Source organism: Urocampus carinirostris, chromosome 14 (assembly GCF_059441175.1).
Source record: "Urocampus carinirostris isolate Australia breed hairy pipefish chromosome 14, RoL_Ucar_1.0, whole genome shotgun sequence".
NCBI classification, from domain to species: Eukaryota; Metazoa; Chordata; class Actinopteri; order Syngnathiformes; family Syngnathidae; genus Urocampus; species Urocampus carinirostris.
Genome location: NC_142362.1, coordinates 8,614,162 through 8,631,650, shown reverse-complemented (window position 1 = coordinate 8,631,650; position 17,489 = coordinate 8,614,162). Strand labels below are relative to the sequence as shown.

At 40.9% G+C, this 17,489-nt stretch overlaps 1 protein-coding gene across 1 annotated transcript in view; it reads left to right on the top strand.

Annotated features, from left to right (window-relative positions):
* Nucleotides 1-17,489, top strand: part of thsd7ba (thrombospondin, type I, domain containing 7Ba) — a 484,701-nt gene that overhangs the window by 248,738 nt on the left and 218,474 nt on the right. Inside the window, exon 8 of the mRNA XM_088352325.1 lies at nucleotides 15,199-15,396. Coding sequence (XP_088208451.1) covers nucleotides 15,199-15,396 — 198 coding nt within the window. The remainder of the gene's footprint in view (nucleotides 1-15,198; nucleotides 15,397-17,489) is intronic.

Here is a 17,489-nt window from a genome sequence, read left to right as displayed (position 1 = left end):
TTTTCCAACCGTTCTAGTAGGATATTGTGGCGCACTGTGTCAAAAGCAGCACTAAGATCCAGCAGCAGCAAAAGTGATGAAGCGCCAGAATCCATTGACATTAGGAGATCATTTGTTACCTTGATCAGCGCTGTCTCAGTAGAGTGGTTAGCCCTGAATCCTGATTGCATCGATTCAAAAAGGTTGTTCTCAGATATGAAAGCATTCAGCTGCTGTGCCACTACTCTTTCGAGTACTTTAGAGAGGAAAGGTAGGTTTGACACAGGTCTGTAATTACTTAAGATTTCTGGATCAAGGTTGGGTCGTTTTAGTGTGGGTTTAATAACGGCGGACTTAAAAGCTGCTGGAACTACACCTGAGGAGAGTGATGTATTTATAATATTTAGAACTGAAGGCCCAATGACGCTAAAAAGACTTTTAATAAGTGAACCTGGGAGCGGGTCGAACTGGCAAGTTGTCGGTTTGGCCGCAGTCACCACTTGTTTGAGATCATCAAGTGACAGTTCACTAAAACCGGCCATTTTCCCTGGGCAGCCACCCTGTCGTGCATCTGTAAGTTTCAGTTCTTTAATATGAGTGGTACTAATAGTATCTTTAGCAATTTCTTCCTGTATGCATTGAATCTTTTTAGTGAAGAAGACCATTAAGTCCTGAGCAGAGTGTGTCGAACTATCAGCGGTAGTCTGTTGCCTTGTAAGCGATGCTACAGTGTCAAAAAGGGCTTTGGGGTTGTTCTTTTGAGACGCAATCACCTTCGAAAGGTAGGCCGATTTTGCAGAGGCAAGGGCCGCTTTATACTTTAACAAGCTATCACACCAGGTTTGATGGAAAACCTCAAGCTTGGTAGCGCGCCATTTTCTCTCCCATTTCCTGCATTCTTTTTTAAGGGTTCTAGTTTCATCAGTAAACCAAGGTGTGCGTCTTTTAGGACGTGATTTTAGTTTTAAGGGCGCTATGGTATCCATCACACTAGTCAGGGTGGTATTGAACTCATTCGTGAGTGAGTCAATCGAGCCAGTGTATTTAGGAAAGGACGCAACTGCTTCAGGAAGGAGTTCAAGGAGCTCAGAAACTGTGCCAGTGCTTATATTGCGTCCGCTAAATCCTTCAGCTTTTTTAACACTACATTTAGTTAGCACCTCAAATGTCACTAAATAATGATCGGAGATAACGGTAGTACACGGTAGCACCATAATGTTTGAGGTTAAAACTCCTCGAGTCAGAATCAAGTCTAGCGTGTTCCCATTTTTATGGGTTGGCAAATCAACTAGTTGAGTAAAACCAAATCCATCAAGTAAAGAACTAAACGCAATAGTGAGTGAACTGTGTGGGTCATTCATATGAATATTAAAGTCTCCCATAATTATAATTTTGTCTGCATAGGTTACTAGTTCAGACAAAAGTTCAGCGAATTCGTCTAAGAAAGTTGTGTATGGCCCAGGAGCACGATAGATAGTTATTACATCAATTGACAATTGAGGGGACCGCGTCACAAGAGCCTCAAACGTTTTGTAATTATTAGCGGTCCGTGGATTAAATTTAAGCGATTTTTCGGAGATTAGCGCAACACCACCACCCCTTTTCAGCGTGCGTGCTGTATGACTACTCTGGTAGTCTGGTGGAGAAGCATAATTAAGCGCTAAGTACTCATCCGGGCGTAACCACGTTTCACAAAGACCCATACAATTCAGTTTATAATCACGAATAATATTATCTACAAGTAAAGCTTTAGGGGCGAGGGATCTAACATTCAAAAGACCAAATTTTAGCTTTGCTGAATCATTTGACTTAGCTGAACTCTTTGTAGTCTTTGTCGAGATCTTCAAAAGCTCCCGGCGTTGTGGCCGTTCGTGAGCGCTGAGTTTAAAGCTTCGGTTGTCCGGCGAGGAATGAATGGTGGAATTAGTTACATCCTCCCGTCCATCCTCGTGTCCATCTTGCTGCTTAGACTTCACACGCTTCACACATCTACCTGCACGGCAGCCGCGTTTCCTTTCCGAACGGCGTCTCCGCCGTCGCCGCTTATTAAGAGGGATGGATGTCCACAACGAAGCCGGGTCTCTTTGAAGTTCGCTCGGTATATCATGAGCGGTATAAAAAGTGCCCGAAAAGTCGAAATTTAGACGCTCACCCAACCGAATAAGTTCGTCCCTACTGTAAGTGGTTTTAGCCACACATTTATTAGAGTCATATATGGCTCGCGAGCCTTAGGTTCCTGACCCCTGCTCCACAGGGACAGTGGAAAACTCGTTCCTTCATTCATGTGTGTCACTAATTAGATGACAAGTCATAGTCACTCCTGTGATTTACCCATTCTTTGTTGAATTTCTTCACTTTGACATTCAGAGGCTTTGGCAGAAACCACATTGCGTCATCGTCCGCCGCATTCCCTCATGATGCTTCATTTTAAATAAACATTGGGATCAACAGGTCTGCACCAGTTCCAAGCCACTTTCTGGGCACCAGCCAACGTGACCCCCTGGGGATGTGCTACGCCGTGGATTTTGCACATTACAGTGGGGTTTGGTCCCTGTTAACCGTGTTGAATGAGGGTTAACAGCAATGTTCCCTGTAATTTTGCAGGGGTCTGAGCGTTCACACAAAGTCGGTGAGCAACGCTTGAAACAACAGTGTGCAACCATAATCCCAAGTGTGGCAAGATAATTATCAAACATGTCCAAAACGTGACATCAAGTGACATTTTGCGGAGTTTCCGGCAATGCAAAATTATTTTTCTCTTTTGAATGAATTGACTCGTGTACTATTGCAAAGGTTGTACGGCCTTCTTACAATTCTTTCACAAGATATCCATTTCTTTTTATTTCCTGATATATTTTGTCGCATAATATTCACATTTTGGGGGGCTTATTGAGTCGGTTGGACGATACAGAACTGTACTTAATGACTTTTTTTAGTGTAAGTACAATGTTGGCAACAAGATTCATTTAATATAATTGGAAATTATTTGAATGCAACACAAACTTTTTCTTCTTTCTTTTTTTCCTACTTATTTTTAAATTCCTTTAAAAAAAATCTCATTGTGTTTATTTTTTCCAAGCTGTTACTTTTTCCTTTTTGTTCTCTATTCACTTTTTTCCTACATGTCTTTCTTTTCTTTTTTTCTGGCTTTTTTCTAAATGTTTTCTTCTTTTTTTCTCTTCATTTTGTTTCTTTTTTTTCTCAGCTTTTCACTCCTTTTTCATTTTGGTATTTTTTTCTTTTTTGTTCTATTCCCCCCTTCCTTTAAGTCATTCTGTGCATCATTTTACATAATATTTGTTCATGTTGGGATTAAAGAAGCAAAAACAACCCGAAGAGCCATTTAGGACCCGAAAGAGACGGTTCCTTTTAGTGAGCCGAGCCGAAGAAGCCGGTTCTCGACAAACTCTACTAACTTTACTCGACTTCGTTCTACTTCGACCCGACTTCAAAATACCGCATTTAGGACACAACGTCAGGGGAACCCGTGTATTTTTACCTTCATGCACTGTAACTTTGACTTAAGTCTCTTCTTAATTAGTAATTTTGAGCCCTTATTTTTGTGCGCCGGCTAGATTTTCTTGTGCGCTGAGAATGTGCGAGCAGTGCGCAATTGCAATGAGGGGGACACTGTTTAACAGTATGGCGATAAGCACGAGAATACAGTAAATAGGAGAAGACAAGTCAAGGAAATGTGTTTTTTTTGCTACGGTTGATAAATGACTGGTGGAGGAGATGGCTGAAAAAAAAGATGAAAACCAGAAAGCGAGCATGTCAGGGGTTCGATTCTCCATCCCCAAGAGGAAGACGATAAGATGCTTCCCGGGAGTGTGTGTTTGTGTGTATGTGCAAAAAAAATGTCTGCCGGATGTCGCAGGTGAACAGGTGCGTTTCAGCCTTCAGACGGGCTCACGAGACACGTCGGGTTTTTCGGCGGCACTAAAAGTTCAACGCGACCTTGAAGCCGCCGCAGACGCCCGTAAACGTTCCTAAAAGCTTCCCACGGGGGACGCTTGGGTCAGCGCCGGCTCGGGTCTCCGTGGGACGTTCGTGTCCTAGACATTGTCATTTAGACATTTCCAGTTGTAGCAGATTCTTCTTCGGTGATACATTATATTTGTGGCTGTTGCCTCAAACATACGGCCTGTCAGACTTACCGTAAATTCCAGACTATAGAGCGCACCTGATTATAAGCCGCACCCACCACATTTCGGGAGGATAACCGATTTTGTACATACACAAGCCGCACCTGTATATTAGCCGCATGCGCTCGCATTGAAAAAATGCAACACAAACACAAAATTAACCCATACCCGACACAGTCCAAAAATCAAAGTGAACGGAAAATGATACAGGTACTTAAGGTTTAATGTAGACCTGCAGAGTCCGGGTGCCCATTGAAAGTAATCCAGGGAAAAAATATATATTTCCAAAGGTAAGGGTTGGAAAAATATATATCCACTATTGTCGGCCGCGTCCACAAACACGTCTCACCTTTACTCCACTTCCCGTCAGCCCGCGTTTGCCCCGCCCCTTCTTTCTCATTTGCTTGTGCAGAATAAGTTTCTAAAATAAATACATTACAAAAATATACAGTTGCAAATACATATTATACATGGTTACACATATTTACAAAGAAATATGATACATCGAGAGAGTTTTCGAAGCTTTAATAATAATATTGTAACTTTCATCCCAAACCGTGCCTGTGAAGGGTAGCAAAACGCTACTAGAAACACGCTCGCAAAACAGTAAACGGTTCTGCTAAGAAAACATACCGTACTTGTAATGACCACGATACACCGTCCTTATCTTCCTCCTAATAACTTTGTCATACAGACGTCGTCCCACGCTTATTCAAAAACACGCTAGCAACACGCTCGCAAAGTAAAATTCACGTGCAGTAGCCCTGTTTCCTTCTTTATCGGACTGCTTGATTGCATTTAGCTTGAAAGCTGCGTCATGTGCCTTTTTTTTTGCAATTTGCATGATGAGGGTATGTTGTTGCAGTCTTCCTCGGCGCATATATTCCACCGGTCTAAATCTTACCCTTTGTACTCGAGCGCCGCTGGCGGCTGGTAAAAAAATGACATAAATTGGCCGCATCACTGAGTAAGCCGCAGATTTGTACATTTGGGAAAAAAGTAGCGGCTTATAGTCCGGAATTTACGGTAATAATGATAACACATTTTATTTCAAAGCGCCTTCAAGGACACCCAAGGTCACTGCACACCGACTATAAAACTAAAATAATACAAGAATATAACAAGCAATAGATACAACAATCCAAAAACAGTTGAGGGAAGGGAGGGGGTCATGTGAGACGATTTATTATGGATAGGTAGTGTTCGGAATTAGTATCAAAATGTGTCGTTTACCAAAATTGTTCGAATTAGTTATCTGACTCCATTACCAAACACACTTACATTCACCCAACAATTTATGCGTTCTCATTTCTTGACGGAAAAGATGAACAGGAAAGTCGACATTTCCACACGGGGGCAGATTTATTTTCATTAATAATTTAACTCGGTGTACTCCATCGAAAACGACCGAATTAGTGACGTTGGAGTCTATGGGAAGCCCTCTTCCAAAGTCCTTTAGCTCTCTCCTTATTGGCCCACGTCTCCCCGCAAGAATGGTGTGCCGGCTCCTCCCATGGGCGAGCCAATGAAGCCCCATGGCTTTCACCATCTCGGGGAAGTGCGTCATGACGTCTGGAACAACCAAAACAACACCGAGCATTTCTATGTCATCAGGGCCTTTCTGCGTCTGGATGTGCTGATTATCTTATCAGGCTTATGTCCGGTTCCCGCCGTTCCTGTAAACAACATTTTCTACTAGAGTGCCCTGACATTGCACCACAACCAAGCCAGTGAATATCAATCCATCCATCCATTATCTGCACCGCTTATCCTCAGTAAGGTCGCGGGGGTGCTGGAGCCCATTTTAAAGCGTCAGAGTCCTGCTATCAAAATTCCCTAGACAAAATATTCTGCATTTGGAACAGAGTGCCCTGTCATTGAACTAAAGCCCAGTCAGTGAATATATTTTGCATTAAATGTCATTTTTATTCAATCGTATAAAATCCTTTATAGTCAAATGTATACAATTCTTCAGTAGCAGCGCTCTGTTTCTTGGTTCGAATCCATGAAGCGTTTGCCAAGTAATTTAAATAAGTGGTTTGTAAACCCCAAGTCAATGCTAGAGTTGATGACGTATGCGGTAACCACGATTCAGGAAATGATTTGCTAGGTGCAGTTCAAAAAGAAAACCAGGAAAGAAAAACTAAATATTAATGATGGGTAAGTCTGAAGAGGGCAGCATGGCGGCGCAGTGGTTAGCACGTGTGCGGCACAGTTCTGAGGTCATGGGTTCAAATCCAGCTACGGGACTTCCTGTGCGGAGTTTGTATGTTCTCCCTGTGCTTGCGTGGGTTTCCTCCGGGCACTCCGGTTTCCTCCCACATTCCAAAAACATGCATTTCAGGTGAATTGGCCGGTCCAGATTGTCCCTAGGTGTGAATGAGCAAGCGAGTTGTCTGTCCCTGTGTGCCCAGCGATTGGCTGGCAACCAGTTCAGGGTGTCCCCTGCCCGCTGCCCGAAGATAGCTGGGATGGGCTCCAGCACCCCCGCGACCCTACTGAGGATAAGCTAATGGATGGATGGATGGTAAGTCTGAAGAGGTGGGTTTTGAGTCTGGATTTCAAGTTGGACAGACGGTGGAATGATTTCTAGAGCTGGGAAGAGCAGCTGAAAACTCTGTTCCCCATGAAGCAGAGAGGAACAGTAGGTCCTGTGGGATGGAGAGAGCAGGAAAATCTGAGGGCCCAGGATGGTTTGGCAATGTGAAACAGGTCATAAAACTAGGGAGAGAAGCTAAGATCATACCTGTTGCGCTCCAGGGCTCCAAAATACAAAATAATCTTACACCATATTTTTTTTCAAACGTGTTTATTTATGTAGCTTACCATGTTATATTGTACATGTGTTTCGTTATATCATATATATTGTTCATTAACATTTTGTCATGTCCAGCATGGTCGCCATGACAACCAGCTGGTCCTGCCCCTTGGCACCGGCTGTAACAGATTGTCTAAATTGCGTGTGTGGTTCTTAAGGGCGGGTTTTGGGGACTGCCGGTTGCTGGATCATTGCATTAGTCGGTTCTGGATTGTTCTGTTTTGCTCTGTTCGGTTTTGTTTGACTCAAGGAAGACCTGTCATGCCCGTTTGTCTGAGTTAGTAACTTGAAGCCTGTTTGTGAGTATTACCTAGTCTTGAATTTCTGATTGCCTGTAAGTCTGTTTTTGTTTTGTTTTTGTCCCTGCGTGTTGGACAACTTTTATTTTCTAAATAAAAGTAACTGATCGTTACGCAATTGAGTTCACTCTTCCTGCCTCCTGGTCCGGTTCCATGACACAGTTTGTTGTGAGATCCTGAGTCGCTTGAACGTTCACTGTAGAAGGACAAAATATATGCAAATATAATTGAGTATAAGGCAGCACGGCGGCGCAGTGGTTAGCGCTTGTGCGGCACAGTTCATGTCATGGGAACCTGTCGTGGGTTCAAATCCAGCTCCAGACTTCCTGTGCGGAGTTTGTATGTTCTCCCCGTGCTTGCGTGGGTTTCCTCCGGGCACTCCGGTTTCCTCCCACATTCCAAAAACATGCATTTCAGGTGAATTGGCCGGTCCAAATTGTCCCTAGGTGTGAATGAGCGAATGAGTTGTCTGTCCCTGTGTGCCCTGCGATTGGCTGGCAACCAGTTCAGGGTGTCCCCTGCCCACTGCCCGGAGATGGCTGGGATGGGCTCCAGCCCCCCCGCGACCCTAATGAGGATAAGCGGTACGGCTGATGAGATGATGAGATAATTGAGTATAATAATACATTTTCTTATTCAAATTATTAATTCATTTTCCGCATTAAATTTTTGTTGGAAATATACTGATTAAAGGGATAATTGCAAACCTGTCTTTTTTCGTTTTCTCCTTTCATACTTCCTTTTTTCTTCTTTATACAACATCATAATATAAGGCATCAAAGCAAGTGAGTCGTTTGAGAGCCGGCTCTCTTGAATGAGCTGAGCCAAAAAAGCCAGTTCGCTAAACAGAGACAGACTTCCTTTCACTACGCAAACTACCACATGAAATCCCCAGGCGGCAGACGCATGCGCACAGTAGCATCAAACCGCTTGCTTCGTTTGCAACGAAAAAAAAAAAACAATACAGAGATAGAGGCTACCGCGGCAAACTCGTTTGACTCGATTGATTTGCCGTTTTGTCATAGTCGATATATACCGGATGGTACCCATAATCGATAAATTTGCATTTTTCCGTACAGATTTTCTTGTACGTCGTACACGTCTTAAAATGCATAATCAACGTTCTTTGTATGGCAAAACCGTACAGGATGACAGGTATGCAAGATTAGCCTTACAGGTGTCCAACAGGGTTTTCTAGGTGGTTCTTTGGTTCATCGGGAACCAGCGGAGTTGTTGAAGGACAGGGGTGATGTGGTGACATCCAGACTCTTGACCTGATGAGAGGGAAATAATAAGGAAGTGGAGAGTGAGAAGGTGCCAGCTTTGGGATCAAGAAGTCGCAGGTTCGATTCCCGGCTCCTCCGTGTTATATGTCGAAGTGTCCTTGGGCAAGACACTGAACCCCTAGTGCCCCCAATAGCAGGCAGTTGCCTTGCATGGCTGACGCTGCTATCGGTTAGTTAGTGTGTAAAAAGGGAAAAGTGTGAAGCACATTGTAAAGTGCTTTGGGAGGTCTTCACTGACTTCAAAAGCGCTATATAAATGCAGACCATTTACATTTATAGCTCTCGATAGGGTGGATTTGGAGCCAAAGAGAAGGAATTCAGTTTCATTGCTGTTTAATTTTAAGAAGTTGACAGTAAACCATGATTTTTTTTTTCAGAGAGGCAATGTTCCCTGTAATTTTCCAGGGGTCTGAGCTTTCACACAAAGTCGGTGAGCAACGCTTGAAACAACAGTGAGCAACCATAATCCCAAGTGTGGCAAGATAATTCATTATCAAACATGTCCAAAACTTGATATCGAGTTACATTTTGATGAGTTTCCGGCAATGCAAAATTTGTTTTCACTTTTGAATGAATTGACTCATGTACCATTGCAAAGGTTGTACGGCCTATAAACGTCGTATGTTCTTAAAATTCTTTCACAAGATATCCATTTCTTTTTATTTCCTGACATATTTTGTCGCATAATATTAACATTTTTGGGGGCTTATTTAGTCGGTTGTAAGATACAGAACTGTACTTAATCGCATTTTTTAGTGGAAGTACAATGTTGGCAACAAGATTCACTTGATATGATTGGAAATTATTTGAATGCAACACAAACTTTTTCTTCTTTCTGCCTGGTTTTTTTCTACTTTTTTTTAATTCCTTGAAAAAAAATCTCATTGTGTTTATTTTTTCCGAGCTGTTAATTTTTTATTTTTGTTCTCTATTTACTTTTTTCCTATGACTCTTTTTCTTTTTTTCTGGCTTTTTTCTAAATCTTTCCTTCTTTTTTCTCTTCCTTTTGTTTCTTTTTTCCTCAGCTTTTCACTACTCTTTCATTTTGGTATTTTTTTTCTTTTTTGATCTATCCCCCCTTCCTTTAAGTCATTTTGTGCATAATTTTACACAATATTTGGTCATGTTGGGATTAAAGAAGCAAAAACAACCCGAAGAGCCGTTTCGGACCCTAAAGAGCCGGTTCCTTTTAATGAGCCGAGCCGAAGAAGCCGGTTCTCGACAAACTCCACTGACTTTACTCGACCTCGTTCTACTTCGACTCGACTTCCAAATACCGCATTTAGGGCACAACGTCAGGGGAACCCGTGTATTTTTACCTTCATGCACTGTAACTTTGACTTAAGTCGCTTCTTAATTAGTAATTTTGAGCCCTCATTTTTGTGCGCTGGCTGGCTAGATTTTCTTGTGCGCACGCGCGCAGCTTAGAGGGAACACTGGTCCTTACATCAACCAAAAATTGAAATGATACAAACCAGAAAGCAACAACGCTGTATCAGCTGCTTTTAGAATCCTCCCCGCTGATACCAATTTTCATGTTTTCCCCAACTCTCAGATCAGACTCTGATGTGATGCATTTAACTGTGGGCTTTATTTAATGGAGCCTTTGTAATGATTTCACCCAAGGTTGCGATGCTGACAGTAATCCTGTATCTTCACACAGCGCAGTAGCATCAAATAATCAGTGTGACCCGCAGGTACGTCAATTATGAAAATATTTCCCGAACACCACTGCTGATTTTTATTTATTTATTTATTTTTGTTGTCGGGTGTTGCGGATCTCAGCAATGTTGAAAGCATTGCTGAATAAGTAGTTACCGTAAAATCCGAACTATAGAGCACACTTAATTATAAGCCGCACGCACCACATTTTTGCAGACATAATTAGTTTTGTCCTTACACAAGCCGCACCTGTATATAAGCCGCATGCGCCAACATTTAAACATGTAACACAGTCACAAGTTTAACCCAAAGCTGACTTTGGGTGACGCGATTGTATCTGCAGATATAGTACACAATCCATCCACAACAATCGGCAACATGATCGGAAAATGATACCGGTAGTTCGAATTTAATGCAAACCTTTAAAGTCCAGGTCCCGTTGAAAAAAAAAATGTATATTTCCAAAGTTAAGGGTGGGAAAAATGTATATCCACTATTGTCCGCTGCAACAACAAAGAGATTTAACTCTTTACCCCACTTCCCGTCAGCCCGCATTTGTTCCGCCCCTTCTTTTGGATTCGCTCTTAGAAAACACATCACAATAAGTCTCTAAAATAAATACATTACAAAAATATACAGTTGCAAATACATATTATACATGGTTACGCATATTTACAAAGAAAGCCGGTACACCGAGAGAGTTTTCAAAGCTTTAATAATAATCAACCCGCATTTTCTGAGGTTTTCCAAGCAACCTAACACACGAAGCCCCGCGAACCACCGGGTCATATTAGTAAATTGCCGGAGGATTCATTGTGACCCGCCTGGAGATTAGATGTTCCACCTGTGGAAGGAAATATTGTGAAACCTCCGTGCCAAATGTCAGGACTTTGTTAAAATGAGTATATCTGAAGATGAATGTGGCCACTTCTCCGGTAGAGTAAGAAGAAATACCCCAGGGAAGTGGCCAGGGCAGAGTTGACATTATTTCATCTCAAACGTTTCTCTCTGTCGGCATGGATAGGAATTACTGAAGTTGTTTCCTGGTAAACCATTCAGTTATCAAATCGGGGAGAATGTGTGTTTATTGGAATGAAAAGAGAATTGCTTTTATTATGAATTTCGCTCTGAGGCAATTTCATCCTTTGAAGTGAGTTACGGGGGTGAAAAAAGATAAGGAGGAATTGATTATCAGTGTAAAAAATAAACTATAGTAAACCACCACTATATCGCGGTTCAATTTTTTAGTTTTGATACTTTTTTTTTTTATTGTCATTGATATCACCATATCATGTATTGTGTTCTGCAGCAGACAGCATATGCTATCAAGGGTGCACGCTATGAACTGTTTGTGTGGTGGGTGGGCCTGACTCTCCGGATGCTCGACTGGGATAGGCCGGTGTATCCTGTCAGTCAAACAGTGGGCGAATATGTCAATGTGGTTACCAAAAAAGACCGCGAAGTACGGCTATAGCTCCAGCTAGTATTTATGCGGCTTGTTACATTGAAAAATAAATTGAATGGGTGTTTGAGGAAAGTCACAACAGACCAAAGGAATAGTGATCATCAGCCACCCCTGCTGAGCCTGCACCTCAACAACACCAGATCCATTATCTATAAAGCTATATGACCTGGAGTTACAACTCGTGGGAAACGAATACATTTGGGACAGGATTTTAATAATTACAGAGACCTGGCACATTTTGATCCAGCCGCTCTTTAAATCGCTTTCTTACACAGAAAGGGGAAGCCCTCCATTTTTTTGTACTTTTGTGTAATGTGTATGTGCAGTGTCACGGTTGCCATGGCGCCCAATTGGCCCTGCCCATGTGGCGCCAGCTGCAGCTTGTTGACAGATTGGTTCCCTGTCAGTATTTAAACTCTGTCCTGTCAGTCCCCTTTTGTCGGTCTGTGAATCTGTTTTTCTTGTTTCTTTCTTTCTTATTTTATTCCTTCTTTCTTTCTTTGTTTCTTTCTTGTTTTTGTGTCATTCTTGTTTCATTCTTGTTTCATTCTTGTTTCATTCTTGTTTCATTCTTGCTTCATTCTTGTTTCATTCTTGTTTCATTCTTATTTCTTTCTTCTTTCATTTTTTCCTTCCTTTTCTGTATGTCCTTCTCTCCTAGTCCTTATCTCCTTAGTTTTTTCTTTCTTTATTTTTTTTTTGTTGCAATCTCCGATTTAATGGATACAATTCTTGGCAGTGTAAGGGGCTGCTAAAGGCTAACTGTCGCCGTTTGTTTGGGGCGGACCCCTTGACTTAGTGCCCGCCCTGCTCTATGACTGGCAGCATACCCCAGCCTATCACTATCAAGTACACAGACACTCCCACCCAACACAGTCACCTACAACCTGTCCCTTGTGATAGCATTTACTTTCTGTTGTCTGCTGCAGAAAACTATGCACGGGTTGGGTAGGGTTACTTTAACTGGATTACTTTCAATTAATTTTGGATTACTCCAATACCAAATATGCTAATAAAAGACAAAAGAAACTAAATAGGAATAAAATGAGAAAATTTTGTGCAAGCTTGTGGAGTAACGGAATACCCGGAACGGCAAAAATGATGTCGGCAAGCTGTTTGGATTTATTTTCATTTTGTTTCTGTCACATTTGATGTTCGTTTTGCCGGAGATCAAAGAGATCAAAGCCAGGAGAGAAAGCGTATCACGTGTTGTGAGTCATCATTTTATTCTTATTTAGTTTATTTTGTCTTTTATTAGCATATTTGGTATTGGAGTAATCCAAAAGTAATTGAAAGTAATCAAGTTAAAGTAACCCTACTCAACCCTGGACAGGGGTAGCTGAAGGCTGGAACGCGGAAATGGCACTTCCCTGTCGAGCGGGGATAGTCGTGGGTGGCAGGAAAGCTGGTCAGTAGCCGGGACAGAGCAAGGGCGGTAATCGAGTCCAGAAGAATGGTCGGAAACAAGTATCAGGCAGGAAACAGGGCAAAACAGGTCGATGGCTGGGTCGGAAGAGCAGGACAGAAACGGGTCCAGAAACAGGTCGCCAACAGGTAAAAGGCAGGAGAAAACAGACCAGGACTATAAGGTGCACCTAAAAGCCTTTATTTTTTTCAAAAGCTGACCATGCGCCTTATAATACAGTGCGCCTTATATATGGATCAATATTAAGTCGCAAGGTCTCGCAACTAAAGGAAGCAGCCGTCGACTAGATTTTTCCTCGTAGGCGATGTGGTCCGCGGTGTATGCTGGTATACATATGCCGTCGTTTCATTTCCCAGCCAATGTCAATCATCATTTGAATCGATCGCTATCGGCTAAAGTTATTCGGAGGTAAAGGGAGGCGGATCCTTTTTATCATTTACAGGCTCGCATAGGCTAAAGGGCCAAACAAAGCCTGCAATTGGCCAAAAAAGATGAATGTGAATAGCAAGTTTGGTTGTTTACAGCATAGAAGAAACATGTTTTACCATTCTGTATTTGTAAATATTTTACTCTCCTGGATTTACTACACTCACGGATTTAAGAGGACTATGGTTCCACATTATTATTGAACGCAACGACTTCGGTGAGCTACTCTGGCTATATATTTTCCCAGTATCTTGTTTCAGAGTGATTTCGACGTTTGTGTGATGGGTCTTTTTTTAAATTCCAAATTCAATTCCAAGTGTTTATTGACATATGCACAGTAAAGTTGCGAGCGAAAAAGAAAATAGAAACTAAGGAATGGTTGGCTTTTCTTGAATCCCAAGACTTTAACCTTCCGAATGATATTTGGAATGATGCATTTGAGTGACATCGTACGGACACCGCATCCGCTCGTGTCTGAGACACGTATTTGCTTCTTTGCAAGCTTTGGGAATGTTAAGGGGCTAATCAGTTGGACTGAACCATCAGACTGTTTTGTCCACGTTCCCATTGTAGCGCCTTATAATCCGGTGCGCCTTATGTATGGAAAACATAGGACCAAAAACTATTTTTTGGGGGTGCGCCCTATAATCCGGTGCGCCTTATGTATGGAAGATATAGGACCAAAAACTATTTTTTCGGGGTGCGCCCTATAACCCGGTGCGCCCTATAGTGCGGAAAATACGGTACTAAAGTATATTTTTGTTCACTTGCATATATTTTTTGCTTATTTGAAATATGTTGTTTTTTTTTCCTAGAATAATATATAGATTTAGAAAAAACTTGATAACAAGTTAAAACATAGTTAAATCCCAAGTTACAGCGTAATTATTATCCAGCTAACGAGTGGAAGACTTTTACAATGGGCTGTATGTATTATCTCATCTCATCTCATTAGCTTAACTGCTTATACTCAGTAGGGTCGCGGGGGTGCTGGAGCCCATCCCAGCAATCATCGGGCAGTGGGCAGGGGACACCCTGAACTGGTTGCCAGCCAATCGCAGGGCACACAGGGACAGACAACTTGCCCATTCACACCTAGGGACAATTTGGACCGGCCAATCCACCTGAAATGCATGTCTTTGGAATGTGGGAGGAAACCGGAGTGCCCGGAGGAAACCCACGCAAGCACGGTGAGAACATACAAACTCCGCACAGGAAATCAGCTGGATTTGAACCCACACAGGAGGTTCCCAAGACCGTAGAACTGTGCCGCACACGTGCTAACCACTGCGCCACCGTATTAATTATAATATTCATAAAAATAATACTTGTTTTTTTTTTAATCAGACTGAAAGTTATAGCTTTATATTCCAATTATTTAAAAAGAGAAAGAAATTACAAAATAATGAATCATGCGGACAAAAACTTGTTCACAAATTTAATAAATTTGCCTTTTTTAAACTATTTAATCACTTGCAACAGGGGTGTCAAACAGGGGGCCCGTGAGCTGGGTCAGGCCAGCTGAGGGATGGATTCGGCCGCAACCCAACACTATGCACGATAAGTTGATATCAATGACAATAAACACAATTTAATTCCAAATCCACGTAGCAGGCAACCAGCGATAACCGAAGCGAAAAGTATCGAAGTATCCCAGTACGACAAATCTCTTCTTTGGTGTTTTTGTGACAGGTTTTATCCAAAGGAAGCGGGAGGTGCTGTGGGTGTCCGGCAGTGGGTCGGATGCCTGCCCCCACCTGGTTGAGTTCATCCCCTGCGAGGATCCTGTCTGCTTCCTATGGCAAGTTCAGCAAGGCAACTGCACGGCGAGCGAAAACACCTGCGGCCCGGGAACTTTAGTCCAGAGTGCAAAGTGCGTCAGCGCTGAAGGTAACGTTTCTTTTTTTAGCGAGAACTTTGGAAGATTGGTGAGAAGGGGAGATGAGGATATGTGCCTGGAAGGTTCAGGAATTCATGTAGAATGATAGTGATTTGCACACTTGCTTACCGATATTTAGCTTTTGATTTTATTTTATTTGATAATTATGTTTTCATTGCATCTTTCATTCTTCATTTCTTCCTTCCTTCCTTCCTTCCTTCCTTCCTTCCTTCCTTCCTTCCTTTCTTTCTTTCTTTCTTTCTTTCTTTCTTTCTTTCTTTCTTTCTTTCTTTCTTTTCTTTTTTTTCTTTTTTTTCTTTCTTTCTTTCTTTCTTTCTTTCTTTCTTTCTTTTTTTTTCTTTCTTTCTTTTCTTTTTTTTCTTTCTTTCTTCCTTTCTTTCTTTTCTTTTTTTTTCTTTCTTTCTTCCTTATATTCTTCTTTCCTTTCTTTCTTTCTTCCTTATATTCTTCTTTCCTTTCTTTCTTTCTTCCTTATATTCTTCTTTCCTTTCTTTCTTTCTTTCAATCTTTCTTGTTTTTGTCTTACTTCTTTCTATCCTCTTTCTATCTTTATATATTTCTTTATATCTATCTTTCTTTCTACCTTGTTTCTTTATATCTTTCTTTCTTTCTTTCTTGTTTTTTTCTATCTTGTTTTTTCTATGTTGTTTTTTTCTTTCTATCTTTTTTTTCTATCTTTCTTTCTTTCTTTCTTTCTGTCTTTCATTTTGTCTTTCTTTCTTCCTTTTTTTCTTGATTCTTGTTTCTTTCTTGTTTCTTTCTTGTTTCTTTACTGTTTTTTTCATGTTTATTTCTTTCTTATTTCTTTTTTCCTGTTTCTTTATTATTTTTTTTGTTTCTTTCTTGTTTCTTTCTTATTTCTTTCTTATTTCTTTCTTGATTCTTTCTTTCCTTCCTTTTCTGTATGGCCTTCTCTCTTTACTCTTTCTTTTATTTTGTTCCTGTGCCTCTTTTCTTTCTTTCTTCTTTATTCCTTGGTTACCTCTTTAATTGCCTTGTTGTAGTCCATCCTTTCTTTTCTTCCTTACTTACTTCCTCCCTTCCTTCTTGTGTAGGTCCTTCTTCTTCCTTAATCCTTAGTCTTTTCCTTGGTTCTTTTCTTCTTTAGTTTACTTGTTCCTTTATGTTTTGTTGCTTTTGTTTGTACATCCCCATGCCTAATTTTTCCTCTCACTTAGATATTTAGTTTATTTTTCTTTTGTTCTTTCGTCCCTTCATACCTTCCATTATTCCTACCTTCACTTCTTTCTTTCTTCCGAACTTCCTTCCCCTTTCCTTCCTGTACGTCCTTACTCTTCCTTCCATTGTAGTTTCCTCCCTTCTTAGTTATTTTCTGCCTTAATTATGTGTCTGATGTTTGTTCATGTGTTCCTTCTGTCCTTCCTTCATTGCTGTAATTCCTTCCCATAATTCCTTTCTGTAGTTTCTTCCTTTATTCTAGTAAGACCTTCTTGTAGTTCCTTTCGCACATTTTTTTGAGTTTGAATATGTATTTGTGTTTTGTTCCACTGTTTGTTTTCTTCTTTGGAAGGACATTTCAGTTTCTTCCCTCCTCCTCTCCTTCCTTGCATTATTTTCCTTTTCATTCTTTCTTTCTTTCTTTCTTTCTTTCTTTCTTTCTTTCTTTCTTTCTTTCTTTCTTTCTTGCATTTACTCTTTCTTCCTTTCTTTCTTTCTTTCTTTCTTGTATTTACTCTTTTTCTATTCCTTTCTTTCTTGCATTTACTCATTCTTTATTTCTTTCTTGCGATTACTCTTTCTTTCTTTCTTTCTTTCTTTCTTTCTCTCTTTCTTTCTTTCTTTCTTTCTTTCTTTCTTTCTTTCTTTCTTGCAATTACTCTCTTTCTTTCTTTCTTTCTTGCGAATACTCTTTCCTTCCTTCTTTTTTTCTTGCGATTACTCTTTCCTCCCTTCTTTTTTTTTCTTTCAATCTTTCTTGCGTTTACTCTTTCCTTCTTTCTTGCTTTCTTTCCTGCATTTACTCTTTCCTTCTTTGTTTCATGTGTTTACTCTTTCCTTCTTTCTTATTTTTCTCATTTCTATCTTATTTCTTTCTTGTTTCTTTCTTGATTCTTTCTTTTCT